Here is a 25,421-nt window from a genome sequence, read left to right on the forward strand (position 1 = left end):
TCTTGAAAAGTCAAGGCTTCATGTGTTAAGGCAAGGCTGCATGCACAGACTTCTGTGTGAATGTACAAAGGCTTCATGCTATATGAAGATTTCCAAACAGACATGCATGTTCACTCTGAGGAGCCATGGGCTAGGTGACACCAGGAGCAGGTCTGCGCATGTGTCAATTCAATGCATGAGCAGTGATTTTTGAATTGGGTTAGAATTAGCTGCAATTCTAATTCAACTCAGATATCTAAATATCTATCACCATTTTACAACCACTAAAGAATTATTTAGATTTCATTCACAAAAGCACAACATTAAAAAAAACACCCCACTGAACAAAGCAGTAATATATATACATTAAAGAGTTATATATATATAACACTACCATACGTTAAAATACTCTACCAAAATAAGTCCACATGATAATTTTTCAATGTTTTGAGTCTTCTTTGAAGGCTTACATTCAGTAAAAACATTCACTCAGATTACAGTTAAGTATTCACAACAAAAACATAGTGAGGAAAATTAGCAAAATAAATCATAGCACTCAGGATGGTTATCAGCCTAATTTCCCCTGTCAAATGCCTTTGACGCACAACGAAATCACAATAAGACAGTATATATATATTCAGGTTTGAATTCGTTAAGGCTCAAGGTATTAAAGAATTTTGGTTTAGTACTTCCCTGAGTCTCCCAGTCTCAGCAACATATTGTATAAAAATAATATTCAGTCTCTTTGGAAGCAAGTTATTACACATGAATTTAGTTACATAAGCAAAAATACAGGCACTTACTTCATTCTTAAACAGAACTCAAACAGCTAGATAAAAATTTCTAGGGAAGCATGGAATTCAGAATTCTATGAATTCAGAATTTGTCATGTACAGTCATACCTCATGTTACGTTTGCTTCAGGTTGCGTGTTTTCAGGCTGCGACCCAGAAAGGGTTACTTCTGGGTTTCGCCGCATGCGCAGACGGACACGCTCATGTTGCGAACGGGCCTCCGGAACGGATCCCGTTCACAACCAGAGGTACCACTGTATATAAAACCAAATTTCACATTCCCCCCCCCCCGCCCGCCCTGGTTGAACCCTGTTCAAAAAATTGAAATGACTTAATGGCTCGCAGTTTCTTTCAGAATGTCATTTGTAATAAACCAAGGCTGTGAATAAAAGCCTGAGAAGAGATCAAGTTTCTTGGCAGGATTAGGCCAGCTAAGGAATCAAGAAACTTTGCCACCCCAAGTTACAGCACTAATGTTTATCATACTGCATAATTTTTGCATTTTATTTCAAGTTCTTGAACAGTCCTCACTATCCCAAATAAAGATTTAACTAAAATGAGTGGTTTGATAACTTCCTTGGTAGCAATTTACGGCACACCTTTGGGTGTGATACATCTTGTCAGTTCCAACTTTAATTCAGTGGTAACTGTATTCTGGAAATTCACCATTCTAGCTCTACAGGGTATTTTCCAACAAGGCATGCTATGCAATGGCCAATTTTCCCCGCCCGAAACTTGTTGGATTTAAGGTTGTTTTCATTATCTTGTTTCGCCTTGATGCTTTCTTGCACAGATGATACCAATCCTTCTACCGAAAGATAAACAACACTGTCAGCTCCTAGGAAGAGAAAAAAGACAAAAAAATAGATTTTTTAAAATGCTGCACCATTGTACACACCCAAAAGATGAAGAAGGTGGTACCCAATGGTGAGGTCCTCTAGCAGATGGAAATCTGTCAGCAGAATAGGAAAGGAGGCAATTTTCGGTGATCTTTCTGAAGCACCCTATACCCTCCCTAAATCTGCTCCAGAGGATCTTCCAATTTCTACTGCAGCTTTAAAAAGGGTGAGACATAGCTGACAATTGTCCCTCTCCCTGATTCACTGGTAGATTCGCTTCTGCCAGAGGGTAGTCACCACCCAAGCTGTTTAACACAAAGAGTGTCCATGTTTCTATGTATACCTTTATTGACAATGATTGAAAATATAGTGTTTTACCTATGTAGTTGGCTAGGTCATGAAATTCGGGCTTATTGGCGATGAGTTCTTCTTTTGTTGGAATGTTTATTCCCATGTAACAAGGAAATCTTATTGGAGGCGAAGCTACACGAACGTGCACCTAGGGAGGAAGGGGGGGAAATGCTATTATGATATTGACACAGTTTCAATTATGCCATTCATTTGTATTATTACCATTATTTATGTAATTTCTACAATGCTCTTCATCCGAAGATCACATGGTGATTTACAATATAAAAACACAAAATGCGTATCTTAATAACCAACAAAAACAATACCCACTTCACCACCCACAATTCCAACAGGCAGCACCAGCAAAATTCAAAGTCACTACAAGGAGGAGTGAGGTCTGATTGGTTAGCAACAGAGCCAATAAATTTGGCTTTGCTCTTAGGAGAAGAGCAGAGTACTACCTGCACCTCAATCAAGACACTTGAGAGACTATTATAAAGCTGAAACTGCACCAGTCTTGTCCCTCAGTCAGGCCTTCCTCAAAAACCGACAGCAATACTTTCTTACCTCTTTAGCACCAGATTCCCTCAGTAGTTTAATTATGGGTGAAATGGTGTTGCCTCGTACAATAGAATCATCAATAAGGACAACACGCTTCCCTCTGAAGTTGTCTGACAGGACTCCAAATTTTTTGGCCACTCCGAGCTGCCTTAGCCTCATGTTTGGCTGAATAAAAGTTCTTCCCACATATCTGTTTTTGCATAGTACTTCAATGTATGGTAGTCCACACTAGAAAAAAAAGAGAGAATGTAAAAGTCAAAGTACCATAGAAAGTGAAGTGGCTAAGATCAATTCTCCATCAACATTCCTTTTCTTTTCTACACACAAGAGTTGACTAAGTGGGAACAATTCAGCTACAACAGCCAAAGAAACTTATGCAATCTCTTGGAGAAAACGTGAACTTCACTGGTGTCTGGGGAATTTCTTTGGAAAATGGTAAAAAGCTAGTAATTCACACAGGGTTGGCAGTGAGGGGGTGCGGAAATATTTTTCTCTGACTGTTGAATTTTATTTGCATGTGTATTTATAGTCTATGTTAATGCTGTGTTGTTGTTTTTAAAAGTAATTCATTAGTTTATGTATTTATCTTTTTCTTGTAAGCTAGCTTGAACTGCACTCAGGAAGGCAAGATTTAAACTTTTAGTGCTACAAGATAAACATCTGCGTTAAAATGTTTGGTGTACAAGTTGGTATTATGTCAATTAAAATTTTTAATAAAAAAAACACGTATTCCTACAACAAAAATATGAGATTTCAGATTAAAGACAAGAATCAGGCACATTACCTTTTGAGCATATCCAAGGGCTGCTGGTGTTGCAGATTCTGGGACTGTGCTAACCAAATCAGCTTCCACTGGGGCTTCAATTGCAAGCTGTTGGCCGCATCTCCTTCGTACAGAATAGACCATTTGACCTGTGGAGAATGAGAAAAAAATTGAATTAGTTCTGTACAGTTTTGATTCCAGCATCTTCAACTGATTTTTTCCCCTACTGCCTTTTATAATCCAAGGCGAGAGTAAAGGTTTAAACCCAGTGTCACGGACTGGTTGGATGGAGAGGAATGATAGGAGGAGCCAGCAGGGAAGAAGGCTCAGAGCCCAGGAAAGGGTAGTGGGGTGATAATGAGTGGTCAGAGGGAGAAGACTGGGAGGAAGTACAGTGGTGCCCCGCAAGATGAATGCCTCGCAAGACGGAAAACCCGCTAGACGAAAGGGTTTTCCGTTTTTGAGTTGCTTCGCAAGACGAATTTCCCTATGGGCTTGCTTCGCAAGACGAAACGTCTTGCTAGTCTTGCGATTTTTTTTCCACTCCCCCCCCCTTTTTCTAAGCCGCTAAGCCTTTAATAGCCGCTAAGCCGCTAAACCGCTAATAGCGCTAATCCGCTAATTGGGTTGCTTCGCAAGACGAAAAAACCGCTAGATGAAGAGAATCGCGGAACGGATTCTTTTCGTCTTGCGAGGCACCACTGTATCAGAAGCTGGAGAAGTAACAGGGCTTGGCGGAGGGGGAGTCTGTGGCAGAGAGAAACCCAGAATCAGAGGCAGAAGCTGAGGCAGAAGAGGAGGGAGGCCAAAAGGCAGAGATGAGTCTGGCTAGTGAAGAGCCATGGGTGTCTCCCCCTCCTGCTGTGACAGGCTCCCCTCCCCCCGGTCTCCCAGAACCAGGAGAGGCACAAAGAGGGCAGAGGAGAAGCTAGCTTAACGCAGGCGCAGTCTCAGATTGCTTGGGAAAAACTTTAAGACTTTGGCAGTTGTGGGGAGGCAGGGACTTTCTGTCTCAACAACTGCTTCATGGAGGCCAGACCCGTTGCTGTGCTCAATAGGCCTGACACTCCTGTGCAGATCCTGTTTTTGCTAATAGTTAACTCCGACTTGCTCGGTGTGATTTACTGCTGGCTCACTCCTGTTACCCAATCTCTTCAGCATTTGCTCTGTGAACAAGGACTATTTCTTTCCTTTTACTGAAATGATTTTTTTTAACAATACAAATAAAGCAAGAGTCAGCAAACTTTTTCAGCAGGGGGCCGGTCCACTGTCCCTCAGACCTTGTGGGGGCTGGACTGTATTTTGAAGGAAAAGAAGAAGAACAAATTCCTATGCCCCACAAATAACCCAGAGATGCATTTTAAATAAAAGCACACATTCTACTCATGTAAAAATACCAGGCAGGCCCCACAAATAACCCAGAGATGCATTTTAAATAAAAGGGCACATTCTACTCATGTAAAAATATGCTGATTCCCGGACCGTTCACGGGCCGGATTTAGAATTAGATTGGGCTGGATCCGGCCCCCGGGCCTTAGTTTGCCTACCCATGAAATAAAGCAACATTCAAAGAAAAAGTAGGAAGCGTGGGGGAGATGCGTGTGACCATAGATATTGTAAAGGGAAATACACTGCACTCATTATGATGCTCCACAAGCTAACCAAATAGTCTCCTCTATTTTATCTTTTTAAAAAATGTATCGTGCAAATAGGCAACCAGGCCATTGGTCCAAAAATCCTTTTCAACCCAGCTACCCACCCACAAAGTACCACAATACAGCTTCTGGTACTACACTGAAAAAAACACCATGTTATTTATTTATTTATTACTACGATTTAAACTAGCAGAAAATCATGAAGATTATTTTGCTGTCCCTGTACAGAATCTGTAAGGAAAGCTCACAGCTCTCCAAGTAACCCTACTCTGCTCCCTATAGATGCTGAAGACCTAACTGGATTTCACAATACATTAAACATAGCCATAAAATCAATCTTGTGAGAATTTCCTAATGTACCCTCAATTGCTGAAAAAAAATTTGTCCAATGCTTTTGTGGATCTTGATTCAAATACGTGGGTATAATTTTCATCAATCTAAAAGAACGACTGATTAACCAAATTTCATAGCTTGCCTTCAAAGATGCTGTCAGGCCTCGCAAAATACACATATTCAAAAATGCAGAAGGCTGATGGATCTCCCGCAGGTCTTGGCACAACATCCAATGTCTGGACATCATATCTGGATATCTTCACAATCTCTCCAGGCATGACCTCACGGTAATATCTGGAAAATAAAGTTAGATATTATAAATCTTCATAAAACTGATCTTTAGAAAAACTGCAATTGTAAGAGCATTAGTTATTATAGACACTGTGCCTTTGGGTTGGAAAAACCTGGGGGCATGTGCATTCCTTGGTGGCTGACAAAATCACAATAATATTGTGCGTGCAACAATTTCTCAGACATATTAAATAAGTTCAGAATGTGATCTAGAATTAAGATTTTGGAAAATCTCATTTGAAAAATTCAGTTTTCAGTCCTTTTGTAGCTGTGAAGATAATGTTTTCAAGCAGTACTACCTGAAATCCCAGTTGCAAAAAAAACGACTGACACTGTCCATTTGAGCTTAATTGGGCTTACTCTGGAGTATATGTGCATAAGATTACACTTAATGAGATTTCTAGAGGTTAGAGGCAGGCCTTTAGTATCCTTCAGTATCTAATTATCTAGGAGAAATTGACTAGGAAAACTGTAAAAAATGTGATCAATCTGGAAAATGTATACAGAACACCAAAGTCAGCTTTGTTGGTGAAGAATTTTAATTTTAATTAGCCCAGATTGTACAGATATGTAACTATAACTAACATTTACTGTGATTTAGAGAAATAAACAATCCCAATGCTCCAAATGTTGATCTCACAGAGCAAAAAAAATCCCTGAGTTTCACAAAATAGTTTTGTTAACCAAGCAAAAGTCAAATATTAAAAGTTCACTAATACACGTGCAAACTGAAAGACATTGGTTTGGCTCACGTGCAGTGCCAAACCATTGTTTCATGTTGTTGGATGCACACAGTTTGATCCCTCCTCTTCCTTACTTTGTGTTGCAGCCAACCACTATCCTATGAGGGTTTTCTTGCTGCCGTCCAACCAGGTTTGCAGATGTGAAACTGATTTGGAAGATAAATGCAACCCACAGTTGGGTGTCTGGATGTAAAGCTTGTTAAAAACCAGGAAATAACTAATTCAGCTGACATGAGAGAGAAGAAGGGAGCTGGCGACAGCAAAGCTCAGTTATGGAACACTACTTATGTTTAGTGTCATATGTGAACTGACTGAAGGTGTCAAAATGTCTTTGGAAAATAGTGGCATTATTAAATCAGTTTTTATCTTCTTTGATAATCTATTTATAGCTGCCACCTTCATGCTTGCCTGATGGCAGACTTGTCAAATATATTGTCAGTTCTTATTAGACTAATAGTTCATAATGGAATTACACATGTCTGCCATTTTCTAAAATCTGGCAACAAACAGGTGCCTTAACAGGGAAATTCCAGGTATCCACAGGCTTCTTTTTGTGAAATATTGGTTTCCCCCTTTTTCCTCTTTGTGGGCAGAAGTTACCTACTATATGAGGGTGACACAGAAGATAGGATTCCCATATCAAGTTTTCTTCCCACTGTTGTAATGTGTCACTTATTGTGTGTTATGTCATGGTGTCATGCATTTTTCTGCATCCATTCCACCTGTAGACTAGTGGAGGCAGAGAAACATGCAATTTGAGAAGTCATTTTGGAAGCGTTGTTACTTATTATAAAGGATCAAGGGAAGAATTTCAAGTCAGGAATGCAGTGTTTACCAGCAATCCCATGTTTCCTGTAATGTGCAGTTTCTCCTCAAATGGAAAAGATACCGAGTGAAATCTAAATGGCCTTTGCCTTTTCTCACAAACTGCTGGTCATTATTCTGCACATCATTAACAAAAGATTTTTTGTCATTTTCTCTCCCCAAATTCTAGAGACACATTTTGTTGCTATCCTTCGAAGTCTGGGGAGCAAGAGAGAGAGATTCCATGGCTCTCTGAACACAAAAATATGATGGGTGCTTTTTTAAAAATGTAACTTACTTATACAAAAGCATGAAAACGAAAAGTAAATAATTAACTGGCTAATAGTTAGTTGGTTGTCAAAGATCACTTGTCAGTGTTTTGTCTTCTAAATACAGATGGTGTACAATTCAGCTCCCGTCAAAGCAATGGGCCGTTGACTTCAATAGAAGTTTAATTTTCAGACCAACAATACCTTTTCTTCAAGTTGTTGTAGTACAAAATAGCAGAAATAATCTGATTTGACTTCATGTGTAAGGAAACACAGAATCACAGAACTGTAGAGTTGGGAAGAGACCACGAGGGTCATCTAGTCCAACCCCCGACTCTGAGATTAAGAGTCTCATGCTCTACCAACTCAGCTATACGTAACAAACGAACTTACTCTGCTCCGATAGATAAAAAGCTACACGATTCTGAAGAAACTACCCATCCTTCAGTTTCAGCATTGGTTTTCCCTGTAATAAAGTTTAAAACAGTAATAACAGCATTAAAAAAACCCTTCTAATTGATGATTTTTTTTTTGTCAAAGGAAAAGTCATACAGAGTTGCAGAATAAAGTAACAACAGTAGAACAGTGTACCAACTTAACTCTGTTACTAGGTCTTTAAAAATCTGTTGCAAATGCTCATTACCTTTCTCAAACGACAACAGTCAAATAGAATACAAGCATCTGAAAGTATTACACCAGTGGTGACATTGCTTGTAAAACATCTTATCTGACTGATGGCCAACCACGAGTGATATGACCATGAAACTCAAGTCATGCATTCAACAGTAATTCTGTTTGTTGTAAACTATACTGGTGTTTGCTACAGCACACATATATATTGTGAAGGGCAGAAAAGCATCCCTAAATAGGCCTGTCTGTGAAAGCATGACACAACCATAGCTAATCAGCATATGTCAACTGTCTGTTTAGGAATTAATATTTCCTTCACATTTTTCATGGTTACTGCAAGATGCAACACAGGATGTAACCGCAGCAAACACAACTGCTATGTAAAGTATGACATTGCTCCAAAATAATAACATAAGCTGATCTAACTACCAAAAGATGTCCCAAAAATTCAGTCTAGACTGAGCTGCTTAGAATTAATCTTTATAGTGTTTCTGAAGATGTACCTATGAAACTAGACACACATTCTTGTTGTATTTATTGGTTGCCTATATGTCCCCAAAATCTCAGGTGTTATGGATAAATAATAACATTATTACCCAGAATTTAGCATTTTATTTCAGGTGTATATTATATAAAATTTCATGATGCAATCAGAAGCAAACTGAGCCAGAAACTTAAGCAGAAGAAACAAAATTATTTCCTCTATTCTACCATTTACTTTTTGAAATATGGCAACCCTAGTAATTTGATATAATAGCAACTTGTATTAGGCTTTTATCACTGTTACTTAAGACTGCATTCATTGTAACTAGAACCCTATTTTCTCTTGAGTTATGTATTTTTTCCACTTTATGTTTCCTCTTTTCATGTAGGATTACTGTTCTTCCACTAAATCCAATGTTTATCTATGTAGTTGAACATTAAAAGCGTAAAGAGTACAAGTGGTAAGTGTTTCAAAATGAACATTGATGCAGTTAACTCAAAGCATAGCTCACATATAACATATCAAATATGATGATAGTGATATATTTATTTATACCCCACCTTTTACCCTAACAGGAACTCGGTGCAGCTTAGAGATTTAAACAACAACAACCCCAACAATTACCCCAGCCACTCTGGGTGGCTCCCAACAAATTAAAACACAACATGAAGTCTTACCTTTTCCACTAATATCACCTACTGGAACAAGGCGGCCAATACAGAGCGGACGGTTCCCATACGGATCACGAACAGCATAGATAATATCTTTATGCATCATCAGAAGCGAGTATGAAGTGGGTGTTTCATTCATCAGATTTTTTATCCTGGAACATGAAAGCGCTTTTAATATACAGTGGTACCTTGGGTTACAAACACCTCAGGTTACAGACTCCGCTAACCCGGAAGTAGTACCTCTGGTTAAGAACTTTGCCCCAGGATGAGAACAGAAATCGCGCGCTGGCGGTGTGGCGGCAGCGGGAGGCCCCATTAGCTAAAGTGGTACCTCAGGTTAAGAACCGTTTCAGGTTAAGAATGGACCTCTGGGACGAATTAAGTTCACAACCAGAGATACCACTGTACTCCTTTGGCTTAGTGCTGCTTATTTCGCTTATTTCCCTTCAAACCAATTGCTTTACCTTGCTACCCAATCTGGGGTGTCGTCATTCTCCAAAGGGGGTGTGAATGCCAGCAGCTGAGTGATCAATTCACTGTCAGAACTGGTAGACAGTCCCACTCCATGGCGCATTAGCTATTAAACAAAGGACAAAATGCAGCATTAATCAAGTATATGCAACTCTCATCTGTAGAAGAAACACGCATGAGTACATGCATAACTATACCAATGGTCTAGAAAACAGAAGTGACGCAGGCCAATTTCTGCTCTCTAAAATCAAAAGAAGTGGTATCCAAAGGGGAAGGGCACAAAGAGGACATCTACACCACACATTTGAACTGGTTAAACTGTTATTCCTTCTTCTGAGGTAATACTAGGAATAGTAGTTCTGGGAAAGAAAATGTCAGAGAGGGAGAACCACACATCTGACAACAGGATTCTTCTGAACACTACGATTTTTTTGCAGGAAGTTGTCATTACTTAAAAGTTCGAGCCTAATAGAGCAATCCTATACATTCAGAGGAGGAATCATGATGGAAGGAGCTGTTTGCACCTTTGGCAAGGGAAGGAAGACTGAGCTACTACATTAAGTGTAGAGGATCAGCTCTTCAGTGAGATGGGTACTTTAACTAAATTTGGGATATAATAGAGATAAGAGAAAGAGATGATGGGCGGTAGGTGTACATTTATTTTTGCATGTCACTTTGGTATTCCAGCTTCCTCTTCGTATTTTCAGGATTTAAACTGTGAGTGCTGTGAAGAATCCTTGGAATATAAAATGGTATAAAATCATAACCCCGTTTCATTCCATATTCAGTTGTGAAAAATAAGCCAATCCTTGGGTCATTCCTTCGTAATCATGAGCAAGTCATGGAAGGGGAAAAAAGTACCTCTAAAACATTGCTGTAAACCATGCATGTAAACCCAATTGCCTTCCCAATCCAGCCCGTGGACAGTCCGGGAATCAGCGTGTTTTTACATGAGTAGAATGTGTCCTTTTATTTAAAATGCATCTCTGGGTTATTTGTGGGGCCTGCCTGGTGTTTTTACATGAACAGAATGTGTGTTTTTATTTAAAATGCATCTCTGGGTTATTTGTGGGGCGTAGGAATTCGTTCATTCCGCCCCCCAAGGTCTGAGGGACAGTGGACCGGCCCCCTGCTGAAAAAGTTTGCTGATCCCTGTAAACTGTTATGCTTATATATCACAATTGTGCATATGGCAGAGGATGAACTACAAGACGATAAGAAATCAACTGAAGGGCAAATAAAAGACAACTAAGGATCTGGTACATTGCAGAAGGGGAAGGATAGGTGTTCACAATTAGCAATGCGGCACTTGCCTGGGATCTGTGGATGATCTCAATATCATGAAAACAGTTGTTCACCTTTATGCTTATCATCCTAATGATCTGTTGTTTTGACTATTTTCCTACCGTCAAATATAACAAAGACCTGGTTATGTGCCACTTATAAATGCAAATTTACTATTATGTTCTGCTTCTTCATGCTTAGAATCCTGAATCCTGGGCCAGCTTCCCCCAACCTGGTGCCCTCCAGATGTTGTGGGACTACATGACCCATCTTCAGGGCTGCCCAAGACCTTTTGGTGCCCCCCGTCCCAGCTAGGGAAGAAGGGGTGAGTTAAGATCTACATCAGGAACGGGGGGGGGGGGGGTAAAGATCTACATCAGAATCTGCTGCCCTGTGGATCCTGCCCACTGAGGCAGTCACCTCACCCTGCTTCATGAGTCAGCTGGCCCTGCCCATCCTTCTAAACCAATGGCCTTGAGAGCTGTAGACCAAAAGAACTACAGGTTGGGAAATTTGTACCTTTCTTCTCAGTCGTGCAGCATTTGTCAGCTCCCCATTGTGGGCTACAGCAATCTTCCCATGCAGAGTTTCCACAACAAATGGTTGACAGTTATCCAAGACAGAGACTCCGGAGGTAGAGTATCTTGTGTGGCCAATTCCAAGATTTGAAATGTACAGCTTCTTCAGACTGTCTTCGCTGAACACATGATTAACCAGACCCATCCCCTGCAAAACAAGAATGGGAAATGATTACATGCTCTTAAGAGCAGTTTCCAATACTGCCCAGAATATTTTAGCAAGCTAAACTTAATCTACATGTGTGCACACACACAAACAAGTTCCTGTCCCCAAACTTCCAGATTGAAGATGACTCAAAAACTTCAATTGGCCCAAAATACAGCAGCCAGATTGCTGGCTGAGTTTCCCTTCACATTTCGTATAAGCCCTGTTTGAAAACAGCTGCATGGATTGCCAGTTCTTTCCCTGGGCCAATTCGAGGTGCTCATGTTAGCGTTTAAAGCCCTAAAAAGATTCAGGCGCCAAATGTATGAAAGACCACCTCCTTTCCTACAGACCCTCTGGGATGCTAAGATCGTAGGAGGTTCTTAAGCGTTCCACCACCCTGAGAAGCTTAGGGTGCGGCAGTCTAGGAAAACACATTTTCCGTGGCAGCCCCTAAGTTGTGGAACTCCCTTTCCACAGAGGTGCATCTAGCACAATACTGGGACGCAGGTGGCACTGTGTCACTGAGCCTCTTGGGCTTGCTGATCGGAAGCTTTTTAAGGCAGGGACAAAAGGTGAAGCTTTTTAAGGCAGGGACAAAATAGAACTGAGAAAGTTGGCAACCCTACTTTATAGTTTCTACTTGTGAAAGCCACACCTTCTCTTAACTATAGAAACAGTAAACAAGCTTCCCAGTTTACCTTGTGTAGTTTGAATGAATGGGCTGACTCGCCATCACTTGTCACAATCCCAGCACTCTCTTGGCCTCTAGGAGAAAAGCAAAAGCAGATGATGGCACCAAAATGGCACTTATATATTCACATTATCCAAGTGTGGATTCCTATGTAGCAAAAACAGCACCACCCATACACAATATGGAAGTATCAAAATGCCTAGACAACGTATTTGCATGCAAACACATAACCATAAAGGGGAAAAAATCCTACGGCAAGAGAAACCCCATCCTCCTGAATTTCACCTTCCCTCATCAACCACCAAATCCAGGTACAAGGCTCTGGTTCCAGAAAGGAAGTACAATATGGGGGTGGAGACACAAAGAAACACAAAATCTTACAAACAAGTTCAGTGTGATAGCGGATACGTAATATGCTTTTGTTTTGTTTTTAATTTGTATTTGTTTCTGCAGACACCAATACACTTTCTTGTCTATATTGCACTGCGCTGTATTGTGCTTTTCTAAGGATGAAGAAGTGTGGTGGCCTTTCTAAAAAGTAATTGCAGGGCTGTGAACATAGGCGTAGCCAGGAGTTTGGGGGGGGGCAGAACCTCAGTTAGCTATGTATTTTTGTTGATTTTTATTGATGGGGGGACAGCTGCCCCCCTTTGGCTATGCCCATGGCTATGAAGGTTTTACTTCCCAAGGTGTACCCACATTTTTAGTCCTAGTCTTCCCTTCTGGGAAGGTTCTGCAGGATTTTGAGACAACCAGAACACCCTGCCAAACCTGTTTGCCAGATGTGAGAGCGGAACATACCATAGGCAGTGGTCCCTCTTTTTAGACAGCCCTTGGGCTCTTAAAAAAAGTAAAATAAAAATATTTTCTCTCCAGACTGTAGCTCAGCAATGGGGAACCTGTCGCCCTCCAGATGTCGCACAACTATAGTGGGGTTGCCATACGTCTGAAAATTTCCCAGACACATCTGGAATGCTGCAGTCGGCAGTGGCGTCTGGGCAGAAAATCTGCAAAATGTCCAGTAAAATCTGTACACATGGCAGCCCATGTTGGCAATGTCATTCTTTGCTGATTATCCGTAAAATTTCTGTCCGGATTTTCACTGTTTGGAATATGGCAACCCTAGACTATAGCTCCTATCATCCCTTGCCACTGGTCACACTGGCTGCAGCCGGTGGAAACTGGAGCCCAACCAATATCGGGACTCGATTTTCCCCACCCCTGTTGTAGCTCAGTCAGTTGGTCATTTACCGAGGCCATAAAGGCTGCCAAATCCACCAAACATTGAAAGCACCTAGCTTCCACAAAAGGATTGTGGGAACCAAGCAGAGGGCCTTCTTGGTAGTGGCACCCGCCCTGTGGAATGCCCTCAGACCAGATGTCAAGGAAACAAACAACTACCTGTACCTTACTTTTAGAAGACATCTGAAGGCAGCCCTGTTTAGGGAAGTTTTTAATGTTTGGTGTTTTGTTGTGTTTTTAATATCCTGTTAGAAGCCGCCCAGAGTGGCTGGGGAGGCCCGGCCAGATGGGCAGGGTATAAGTAAATAATAATAATAATAATAATAATAATAATAATAATAATAATAATAGCCTACATTCATTGACATTTTCACTGTCTGACAACAAGGCATCACCTTCTTTACCAATGCTGACTCAATATGTTTTGCTCCCTGGAACATGGTCCAAATCCCCTATCCCAGGTAGGGACACCATGTTAAATATTCTAAGAAGACCATTTAGGCAACAATTCCTGTCTTCATCTATCACCCCACTCTTCAAGGTACAGCCTGAAGCAGGTCACTCTCTTGCTAGACTTATGTACAACCCAACAGGAAATGCTTTCACCCATCACAAACCCACAGTGCCAGGTTTGCAAAAGCACAAAGAATCTTAAGGGGGATGGCAGTGAGCGGTTCCCCTACACAGGGTGCCAAGCAAAAGGGGAGCAAAATTGAGACAATTCATAATTGAGAAGATCCATTTTGGGGCGCCAAATTTTGGCCTTGCTCAGGGTGCCAGATTATCAAAGATTACCAAAGTGTGTCCCTAGAAACCTTTGTGCATTTGCAAGAACATAAAATATACATGTACCTTTCTCAGGAACAGATGAGAAGATTTGGAAACAACAAACCATACCATAGCAATATCACCTATAATCAGTATCTGCAACATGCAACTGGCTCTACAGGTATTGAAGCATCTTTTAAATTGCTCGAGTGTGCATGTTGACAATTAAGTGGGAGAAAACAAACCTACTGCAAAATACTGTATCTACATGGAGCAATGGTGACAGGAATGTATAAAAATAAAATGAAGAGCTGCTTAAAGTAGTTTTAATTATATACAACCAACATTTATGGGCTGGATATAGGCATAACCATAGCTAGAGTAGGTCTGTGGAAATTAATGAAACTCAGGTTAGTCATGATCAGCTTAAGTTCCGCTGATTTTAATGGAATGGACTATGTCTGAATTCAATAAAATGTGTATTTTTATTTTGTTATTCTTGAGAAAAAACCAAAGCTTTTATTTGAAAAAGACAAATCTACTTTTCTGGACAATAAAAAAAGTCTAATATAGTTTCTCTGAGACTAATATGCTCTTATTTTTTTGGTTGCTCATTTTTGTGCATTGTTGGTAAACTCAAATAAATGTCACCCACATGAAATTATTACCAATACAGTGGTACCTCGGGTTAAGTACTTAATTCATTCTGGAGGTCCGTTCTTAACCTGAAACTGTTCTTAACCTGAGGTGCCACTTTAGCCAATGGGGCCTCCTGCTGCCGCCTCACGATTTCTGTTTTCATCCTGCAGCAAAGTTCTTAAGCTGAGGTACTATTTCTGGGTTAGCGGAGTCTGTAACCTTAAGCGTATGTAACCCGAGGTACCACTGTACCTTTAAATCTTCAAAATATAAACTACAACCATTCTGTTTGCTACAAATTACAAAATGCCTAAACATGTGGATACAGAATTTACTTAAACTGCTAAATTTGCAGTTAGACTAGATCAATCCACTGTACGTATAAACATGCCAAATTGTGAATCACAGGTTTATGGCAGCGATCCTAATATACTTGAACATACTTTGAAATCAAAGGCACTTACTTGCTAGTAAGTATTACAGCACGAGGGTCCAAAGCTATTGCAATGCAGTCTGAGGCATATATTTAGAGTCTCAATTTTCATTTTAAAGCACTGCGCACAACAAGGGTTAAAGAATGCATTTTGTCAAGCAGAAAACAGCTTATTCTGAGTGCCAATTATTAACATACTTTGTAATCATTTGTGCCTGAGCTGCTTTATTTCCCTGCCTCTAATACGGAACCTGCTTATTTGGCAGTTTCTCAAGTTACTCCCCTCAGGCAGCTTGAGCCAGTAAAACTAGATCCTTTCATCTCTGTGGAGCTTACTGACAACCAGCCGTCTGGTTTCCTAGGAAACAAAATCTTGGCTAGAAATAGTGAATCATTTCCAGGTCACTTTCAACATGGAGAGTGGAGCAGGAAGGCACTGGACTGAGGAGGAGGTTAAAGCCTTGTTAAGCGTCTGGTCAGAAAAAAACATCAGAAAGCAACTCCATGGAACACTAAGGAATAAAGGAATATTTATTTACATTGCTAAAAGGCTACAGGAGCTGGGGATCTGCAGAGACTGGAAACAATGTCGTGCAAAGTATAAAAACCTGAAATATGAATATAGGACAGTTAAATATGCCCACAACTCAGGAGATGCTACAAAGACCATGAAGTTTTTCCACGAATTGGATGCCATATTGCAACATGAACCTGTCACACAGTTAACAGAGGAAGAGAACGGCAGGTGTTCAGCAAATGACATCATAAATGCCACAAGGGAGAACAATGAAGGTAAAAAAAAAAAAATTGAAAATCGTTTCTGTATTATCTTTACCTGAAATAAATTAAGAGGCTGCTAGGGTTCAATCCCCACTTTGCACCACAGATGGCACAGTTGGAAGAACAAACTGACTTAATGCACTCTCTCCTTATCTGTGTGTATGTATGTGTGAAAGGGGGGCGGGGAGGGCGGTTCTGCTCACCAGCTTTTCTATAAATACATAAGCCTGATGGTAGTTAAACCAGCTGCTGGAGCTAGCTAGTCATGAGGCCTTTGCTGTAAAGGAAAGCAAAAACCTCAGAGCAGGGGCTTCCAAACTCCTATTGCTTTTTAACTGGGATTTATCTGTCACTGTTCATATAATAATATATACATTTTTTGCAGCTATCTAGCTCATACCAAAGGGAAATAATAATTGTGGAACGAGCTGTGCTATGGAAATAGAATTTCAAATGCTGCAGAGATGCATTTATGCTCAGGTGGAATGAAAACAAAAGGGCCAAGGTCGAAAGACACATATTTGTAGTGATGGAAAGGTGATGTCCCTTTTTGAAGTAGCAGTTAATGAATATTCCTTTGGATAAATATATATACAGTAGAGAGAGAGAGAGAGTCTTTCCTTTTCACAGTGATAATAAAAATAGCTGTAGTCTTCAGAACAGCTCCTCCTATTAACTTGTTCAGCTGTGAATATTTGTGTCATGTCTGTCGCTCCTCTGTATGTCCCTTTCGGAACTTGTAGCTCTAAAAAGCGGCTTAAAACGCTTTAAATAATAGCAGTAAGTCATATGCATTGCAAGGCAGCTTAATACTATATGTTTTCCAGAGGCCTGTATGATGATATGTGATATATTTTGCTTGTCCCTTAAAATCAGAGAATTAAAATTGGAAAGGCCAAACGTTGCAAATACAATCCGCAATACGAAAGTATGTTTATTATATATTAAAAAAGGAAATTTGTACGTAGTTGAGAGACTGGAGGTTCTACAGGAGAGGGTTAATGGGCCTCTCCTGTTTAATGCTTAAAGTTGGTCAAACCTGCTGGCCAGGTCTGGCCAGGCACATCCTTTGTTATGTAAATAACAAGAGATACGTTGCCGTGGAAACTAAATAGTTAGACAATTGCTCCTTGAATGTTTGGAATAGGAAAAGATTGGGGGGGGCAGACCTCCCTCCCAACTAATAATCAGATAATTCAGGTGTCTGTGTGAGAAGACTGCAGTTTAGACAGAGAAAGAGGCAGATAGCCAGTTTTAGGCATATCAGGGTGTTTTAAATCTCCTGGAATTCTGATGTCAGAGCAGCAGACTTTAGCTGGGGCGTATTTTAAAGCACTATCTTATCTTTTTAAGTCCAATCACTGATAGCAGTAAGGGCCAGAAACGCCCCCCCCAATTGCTCTGCAACACATATTTATATTAAATGCAAAAAGGACAAACTCACTACAATGACTTTAAAAAACAGATTTTAAATAATCTTACATTTTGCAATGAGGGCATGTGTAACGCAAGAATTGCCCACCCTAAAGAGAGCCAGCGTCCACTGAAAATACATAAACAACAATAATAAATATGGACAATAAGCATCTGTCCTAGCTAACTATTATTGGGGGGGTTTGTTCTAGCTTGAAATGCAGCACCAACATCTTCCTGTTCTGCTTTTACAGTCACATTTTAATCACTGCACGAAACATTATTTTGTGATGATAATGACAAAAACACTGGCCTCCCCGCACTCTAAAAAGATTATGACTATAGATCATATTCACAGAGATTTAATGGAAAATAAACAGGAATTAAATGCTCACCAACTTAATGATATCTCCTTTTTATCCAATAATATCTAATAACAATAAATAATATTTTCCCACTGACCATCTAAGAAACTATGGGCAACTTACATGGATGACCCCCCTCCATTTTATTGGCACAACAGTCTTGTTAGGGAGGTTACTCTGAGATATGGTGACTGTTCTAAATCAATTAATCACATTGTTGCCTCCCCCCTTTTAAGTCCCACAGTCTAGTCAAAAGGCAGTAAGTTGTTGTACTCTAAGGCTAAGATTCTGTCAACGCAAAAATTTCTCATACAGCACAGGGTGCAAGTGGGGAGGGGAAACAAGGGGAAATTCCTGTCGTGTTGGCTTCTGCTACCACAACAGTTTAGTTGAACATGGCCCATTATCTTTGAAAACCAGCCATCAGGTTGCTTTTTATTTTAGTCTCTTCATACATTGTATTTCCTACATGTTACATGTAGGAATTGAGCAGCCAAATAAACACAGGGCTGCATTCACACACAACACTGAGCCATAGTTTAATGCTACATGGATTAGAACATATTTGAACAATTAAATTATTACTTTCATATTTAATAAATTTATTGTAATGCATAAATATTGTGGGGAAAATAGAAGACTGGATCTTTCTTCTAGCTTTTTCATTACTGAAGTACCAGTACGTGGGAAGTAAGAATATCAGTCTTGAATTGTGCTGTAGTTTTTATTTCCTTTTAAAACGTGATACAACTTGCTTTGCTTACATGTGTTTCTCGTACCACAGAAATCGATGTCCTGTAACTGCATGGATATTAACAAACAAACATATATATATATATATATATATATATATATATATATATATATATATATTGTTTTAGCTGTTCTTATTTTATCTGTAAGCCGTCTTGAGTCTGGATCAGGGAAAAAGGCAGAGTATAAATAACTATACAATAGCAACAACAACCACTGCTACTGTTGCTGCTGCTACTACTAACAGCACCACCACTCCAGATTCAATCCTATACAGTGGTACCTCGGGTTAAGAACTTAATTCGTTCTGGAGGTCCGTTCTTAACCTGAAACTGTTCTTAACCTGAAGCAGCACTTTAGGTAATGGGGCCTCCCGCTACCACTGCACCGCCGGAGCATGATTTCTGTTCTCATCCTGAAGCAAAGTTCTTAACCCGAGGTACTATTTCTGGGTTAGCAGAGTCTGTAACCTGAAGCGTATGTAACCTGAAGCATATGTAACCCGAGGTACCACTGTAATCACTTCCCAACTAGTAAGCCCCCACTGGTATTGTACTGCAAAAAATAAAAATAAAAATGCACAGATGCTAAATAGCCTTTCATTAGATGAAGATTATGTGATCTTGTCCTTTCCTGGGCTACATCATTAAATTGCTATGTAGAAAATACTGGCTTGGATCTAACACTTGGATAAGTGGATGAGTCACATCTTCCACAAATCTGAGGGGGTCTCCTTATTCCCTGGGGTGGGTTTTGGAAGACAGAAGAGGGTGGAAAGGCCCCATCTCAGGAGTAGAGTTCTGCTCAAGATTCTTTGGATTATAACCACACTGTCTACTACTATCATCTATCTAGCTAGCTAGCTAGCTAGCTAGCTAGCTAGCTAGCTATCATTATCTAAGCACCCTTTATTTTTTCATTTTTACATTTTAAAATGCTGTGTTATGTTAGGGTAAGATTTGCTGTAAATATTATTAATATATTCAAGGTACTAGCCTGGCTGAGGATATCTGATGACTGTGAATCTATGTTGTGGCTTCAATAGGAAGTTTGCATTAGAAATATCTATAGCAAGTCATAATTCATACGACAGTATCTTTGATACCTTTCCTATGTATAACAATTCTTTTTTCTCTCTCCCCCCTCATCCCAGGTGAAGTTGCAGTTACACTGGAAGAGGAGGAAGATCCTCCTGCAAATCCACTACTTTTTATGTCCCACTGCAGGCCCATTCAACTAGGTAACAAAGGATGGCAAACGAGAGACAGCAAATTCTCTGTTTCTCATACTCGTTAAGAATGGAATATTATTGTGTCAGAGGGACAGAACAAATATGTTGGAAAGGCTAGGGCATTCAGGGATGGTTTCTCATTGCCCAGTTTCTGCGGTCTTTGCTTTAATGTCTACATAAAATACAAGAAAACAAAATTACTTATTTTATGCAGCAATTCGGTTCTTGATTGGAAACAAGAACACGGTTGTGTGCATCGAAGGCAGAGAAAGTAGAAGCTCAACTCAACATGCAGTTCATGGGCACTGATATAAGGCTATGAAATAAAATTGTCAAACTCTTCTGTTTCATCACCTGAGATCCAGAGAGGACTATGTGTGAGTGTGCAAGTGCTTCTGTGTGTGCAAGTATAAGGGGTGTGTGTGTCTATTTTTCATTGTTTCAGGAAAAAAAACCTCTTAAGAGTGCTGCTGCAAAGGTTTTCTGACTTTTCCAGGGCTCTTCAAGAGCCATCTGGTAGAAGGCTTCTGTTGAAGCAGAAAAAGTCAGTCTAGTGTGTTTTTGGAACAAACTCTGAGATAGGACTCAGACTATGAATGGTGCTTTCAGGTGCATATCAAACGATAGGAGTAAATTTATTTCTTATGTACTGTGGGTGGTATTCCACTAACAAGTCCTTGTTAGAACAATAATTTCTGCTTGTGCAGTGAGACTTCTCCCCTCCCTCCCCACATATGCCACACACCCACTCCTCAAATCTGTTCCATAGGGTTGGAGGAACCCCTAGAATGGATTTCAGAGGAGAACTTTCCACAGCATATACCCTTCTGCTGCCAGAATGATTGCCTTAGCATTGCACTAAGTTATACTTAAAATGTTTTGGAAAGATGTTTGCTCGCTATGCATTTGGACATCTCATAAGATATCTTAACCAAATTTTGAATTATGTTCCTGAAGTGAAGGAGCAGGTCTTCACCTATGTTTGGATACAATTGGACATCATTTTGAATTAGGGTAGTGCACTGAATCTTTCACACTTTATATTATACACAGTTCTAAAACCATGAGCCCCACAGAAGAGTGAGAGCACCACTAATAATCTGGTGCCATCATACCCTCCAACATTTCCCTGTTGAAAATAGGGATGTCCCATCCCATATTGATAATTTTACTATTTATATCCCACACATTTTATTGGGTTGCCCCAGCACTCGTGGCAGCTTCCAGCATATATAAAAACATAATAAAACTTCCCTATACAGGATTACCTTCAGATGGCTCGGGGGTTGGGTAACTCAATAACCCGCCAACATTTCTCCAGCGAAAGTAGGGACATCCTAAGGAAATACGGGACATTCTGGGATCAAATCAGAAACTGGGACGGCTTCTCTAAATCAGGGACGTCCCTAGAAAATAGGGACGCTTGGAGGGTCTGCGCCATTATCTCAGATTCTGTTTCTGCAGTCAGTACAGCTTTGCTCTGATAGTGTATGTAATGTTGGCTTTTGTTAAATCAGAGAACTTATATGTCAGAGTTTTCCAAACTTTGCTGGCCTTCTGTTTTTTGGACTACAATTCCCATCATACCTAACAACTGGTCCTGCTAGCTAGGGATGATGGGAGCTGTAGTCCAACAACAGCTGGACAGCCACGTTTGGGAAAACCCTGTTATATGCTGAATCAATTTGTTTTCTACCTTGAATTTATTTTTATAACAGTGCCCAGAAATAAAACTCACTGAGCCTTACTCCCAGGTAAGTGGGTATAAGACTGCAGTCTAAATGTGCACAGGAATTAAAAAGTTCACCAAAACCATTTTTCTCTCTCTCTCTCCTCCCACCCTTTATTTTACCTTATCCTGACCCCATCCCACTCAATGCAGGTAACACATATCTGAGTCTCTCCCCTATTCTGCCTGATGCAGGTAACCCAACCCCAATACTAGATGCGACCAGAAGTCTGCCATACATTCCATCTGTAGCAAACGAAGGAGGAAAACATTGGACTATTAATGAAGTTAGAGCTCTAATACGTGTCTGGTCAGATAAAAGCATCCAGCAACAACTCGAGGGAACGGTGAGAAACAAAAGAATATTTGAACATGTTGCTGCTAGACTCCAAAAATTTGGAATCGACAGGGACTGGAAGCAGTGCAGGACAAAATATAAAAATCTAAAGCATGAATATAAGAGTGTAAAAAATGCCCAATATTCAGGCAACACGAGCAAAAGTATGAAGTTTTTCAGAGAGCTGGATGCTATTCTGGGCCACAGCAATGCAGATAAAACAAGCAGATCGGATAATGATGACAGCGAGAAGCCTGTAGAATGGGTAGAAACTAAATCAGAAAAGAATTTCAGAGGTAAGAGTTCTAAGCCATCAAAATTAGTTTTATCAGTTTTGCACTAGTGAAAACATATGAAAGTTTATATATAATAGTCTGTTTACAAAAGTCTGTTTAATTCAAAGTACAAATAAATTAAAAATAATAAAGGTCAAAGAAGACAACAAAACAAAACCCTAAGTGCAACAAATAAGAAGGAATGTGAACTGTGATGAGGTTTGCCTTGTGCCATAAAGAGGTTATTCCATTACAAGATCTGAATAGAAATGCAAAACTACTGTTTATGATAACTCCAAATGTCATAAAGTGCAATGACATGGTGATAAGGTAGAAAAATGAATTTGTACTCTTAAAATGGTCTCTAGTGGATTGTATGAAAATACAAGTATCATTGGGGTGGGGGTGGAGACTTGGGCCACTGCTACCAAACTATATTGCACCCCCATTTCCTCGCCACCCAGTTCTGAGTAACTTGTGGCTCACTGACATGAATGCAGCCAGCCAATTGGTTTTTTTGTCTGAAACTGACAAAATCTGTGTGTGGAGGATGTTTGAGTGTGTGAAGCACCTGGGAATATTTAAATACCTTTAATTCCCTTTAAAAAAATGTAGATGCCAGAGGTCATTTGCTGGAAACACATTTACAATATACTGATAAGGCAATGAAAAACACACGTATTTATAGTATAATTAGCTACAGTTCTGTGCTTCCTGACCTCCACGTAATACATTTGCAAGAGCATATGATTCAACTGAGAGACAAAACCTTATTTATCAGAATGGCTTGGAGGCCAAAGTAGAGATAAATAGTTATACTTTACGTAGTATTAAACTGGCAGGGACTAGAAGGGGAACAATAGAAGTTTGTCTAATAGAAAGTCCCATCCCTTGTTATCTTTGCTTCTTTCATTCTTTTCCTCACTCCAGTGTATCTAATTCATTTAAATGTAGGTTGCAAGGACCTTACGGACAAGAGTCCTGGTTTTGCTTAAGTTACTTTGCAGAATTAAGCCACATGGTTGGTGCTACATAAAATTGGATAACTCACTTTTGATTTTCTGGGGGGCCATCTAGAAAATGCCTAAGCATCTTACTGTTTTTTATTTATTAAAAAAAACTGTTTCCTTAGAATACTGCAGTAAGACTCCTTATAATAATTTCACAACCTAATGTCATAACCTGTAACGTTTCACTCAGAATTACATGGAGACACAGGTGCGGAAGATTCTGTTAGTAGTATGTCAGGAGATCTGCAGCTCACAGACACAAGGAAAGTGAAAGACCCAGGTAAACACAGATATACTGTTTGTGAAACCCTCGATTAAAATACAAGTAAAATATAACTGCAGTAGGATGTCAGCTTTTGCATAACTATCTCTTTTTGTGCGTCTAGTGCTCCACAGCGCAGTAGAAAGAACTAATTATCTAAATGGAGATTTGGAAGAGCCCATTACCACACATGTGAAGGAAGACATAAAAGAAGAAGTTACTGACTTAGGTGAGCAGCATTCAGTTGCAATTTACTAAACAACAACAGAAGGTTAAATGTGAGGATGTATGTTAGGTGACAACTTAAAACTGTGAGCCAAGCCCAAGCTTATTCAATGGCCAACAATAATGGTGGGCAAGGAGGAGACTTGTACAAATCCCATCCGATAGAATCATAGAATTGTAGGGACCACTAGAGGCATCTAGTCCAACCCCTCTGCAATGCAGGAATCTTTTTGCCCAACATGGGGCTTGAACTCACAACCTTGAGAATAAGACTCTCATTCTTAGCTATCCTGATAGGGATACTTTGTCCATAGCAGAAACAAAGACTTCATGGAGGTCAAGTGAGGAAAAACCTAAAGGGCAATATTTTGCATGTAAAGGTTGCCTGTAACGATAAGCCAGGTTTGTTGGCTTATCTTGGTTTATTGTTAATGAGCATCATGCTCATGCATGCAGCCTGATCGCTTAACACTTTGCTCATCCCCTGTGTGAACAAACCATGAAGCTGAAATTACACATGGCTTGTTAGGCTCTCTGAACCTGGATCCCTGGTTTGGCTCACTAGGCTTAAATCAAGGTTTCCAGATGGCTTACGATCCTGGCTTGTTTGCAACACCAGGATCACCGGCTCAGATGCCAAAACAAGACATGCTTTAAATGTGGCTTCCTTGTATCTCCCACTCATGTCAGGGGAAGGGCAAAGTGAGAGCAACTAGGCTGGCTGCATCTCACACTGCTCCGTCACAGTAAATCATGGTAAGTCAGGCTTTTCATTACCTTTGAACGTGGCCGAAATCATTAGATGTTCTCCTATGGTTCTAAACACTACCTTTTAGACAGTCACAGGTTGCCTTATGTATCATGTCCAATTTGAGTTTGCATCCCCACTCTCACTCCCCCTTCCCCAAACTGTTTCTAATTCTGCCCAGGGTAGAGATGTAAAACTTTGAAGCGACCTGGGGAGGGGTGAGGAGAGAGAAACCAGACAATGTGTGTGCACACAATCAGAATGCATGCAATAGGCATATCAACCCTAAATTTTATTTACTACTCTTAAGATCATGAATCCTAGCTGGCAATGAGCACTCAATAGAATGCTACTGTTTATTATGGTTATGAAGTCTATCTCTTTAGTTCGTATTTGACCAATAATTGCCAGTCAGTGCCTGACCAACACCAAATATGAGTTAAGAGGCTACAGAAGGCCCTTGACTATCTATATTGGAGTGTACAATATGTCTCCTGTCCCTCAAAACCTGGTTGCATTTCAAATTTTCCTACAAACACAGCAGGTTTCTGAGATACTTCTCCAAAAAAAAGAAGAAAGCATAGTTACTACACATAGTTTACTTAAACAGCCTCATGCTGGCACCAGCAGAGGGTGCCAAATTACTTTACCATAACAACCTATAAATCTATATAATTGGCCCACTCTTCTAACGCAAGAGAAAAAACTATGGGCTTGCCTGTTTGCTCTGTGTGAAGGAACTTTAACTGATGACAGCAAAACTTGGCTACAATTTCAGAAATCCCATGTTGTCAGTGAGTAGGTAAGAAACCAATTTAAGCAATGCCTTTTAAACACATACCAAATTCAGCAATTATTTATCAAAGGTCTTAT

At 40.1% G+C, this 25,421-nt stretch overlaps 2 protein-coding genes across 5 annotated transcripts in view; one reads left to right on the plus strand and one right to left on the minus strand.

Annotated features, from left to right (window-relative positions):
• Window positions 1-332: 332 nt before the first annotated feature.
• The window catches only part of PPAT (phosphoribosyl pyrophosphate amidotransferase), a 44,933-nt gene continuing 19,844 nt past the window's right edge, over window positions 333-25,421 (minus strand). Inside the window, exons 2-11 of the mRNA XM_053403122.1 lie at window positions 12,346-12,412; window positions 11,441-11,647; window positions 9,631-9,743; window positions 9,173-9,318; window positions 7,775-7,847; window positions 5,417-5,568; window positions 3,308-3,435; window positions 2,530-2,751; window positions 1,990-2,110; window positions 333-1,610 (exon numbers count right to left, since the gene is read on the minus strand). Of these exons, the coding sequence (XP_053259097.1) occupies window positions 1,435-1,610; window positions 1,990-2,110; window positions 2,530-2,751; window positions 3,308-3,435; window positions 5,417-5,568; window positions 7,775-7,847; window positions 9,173-9,318; window positions 9,631-9,743; window positions 11,441-11,647; window positions 12,346-12,412 (1,405 nt within the window). The 3' untranslated portion in view covers window positions 333-1,434. The remainder of the gene's footprint in view (window positions 1,611-1,989; window positions 2,111-2,529; window positions 2,752-3,307; window positions 3,436-5,416; window positions 5,569-7,774; window positions 7,848-9,172; window positions 9,319-9,630; window positions 9,744-11,440; window positions 11,648-12,345; window positions 12,413-25,421) is intronic.
• The window catches only part of PAICS (phosphoribosylaminoimidazole carboxylase and phosphoribosylaminoimidazolesuccinocarboxamide synthase), a 39,875-nt gene continuing 30,272 nt past the window's right edge, over window positions 15,819-25,421 (plus strand). For 3 of the 4 annotated variants that reach the window (XM_053403105.1, XM_053403107.1, XM_053403108.1), the window contains exons 1-5: window positions 15,819-16,212; window positions 19,885-19,971; window positions 21,845-22,324; window positions 23,504-23,593; window positions 23,700-23,804. In XM_053403105.1, the coding sequence (XP_053259080.1) occupies window positions 15,834-16,212; window positions 19,885-19,971; window positions 21,845-22,324; window positions 23,504-23,593; window positions 23,700-23,804 (1,141 nt within the window). In that variant the 5' untranslated portion in view covers window positions 15,819-15,833. The remainder of the gene's footprint in view (window positions 16,213-19,884; window positions 19,972-21,844; window positions 22,325-23,503; window positions 23,594-23,699; window positions 23,805-25,421) is intronic. The other variant, XM_053403106.1, reaches the window with a different exon arrangement.

This window comes from Podarcis raffonei, chromosome 9, assembly GCF_027172205.1.
Source record: "Podarcis raffonei isolate rPodRaf1 chromosome 9, rPodRaf1.pri, whole genome shotgun sequence".
Taxonomy (NCBI): Eukaryota; Metazoa; Chordata; class Lepidosauria; order Squamata; family Lacertidae; genus Podarcis; species Podarcis raffonei.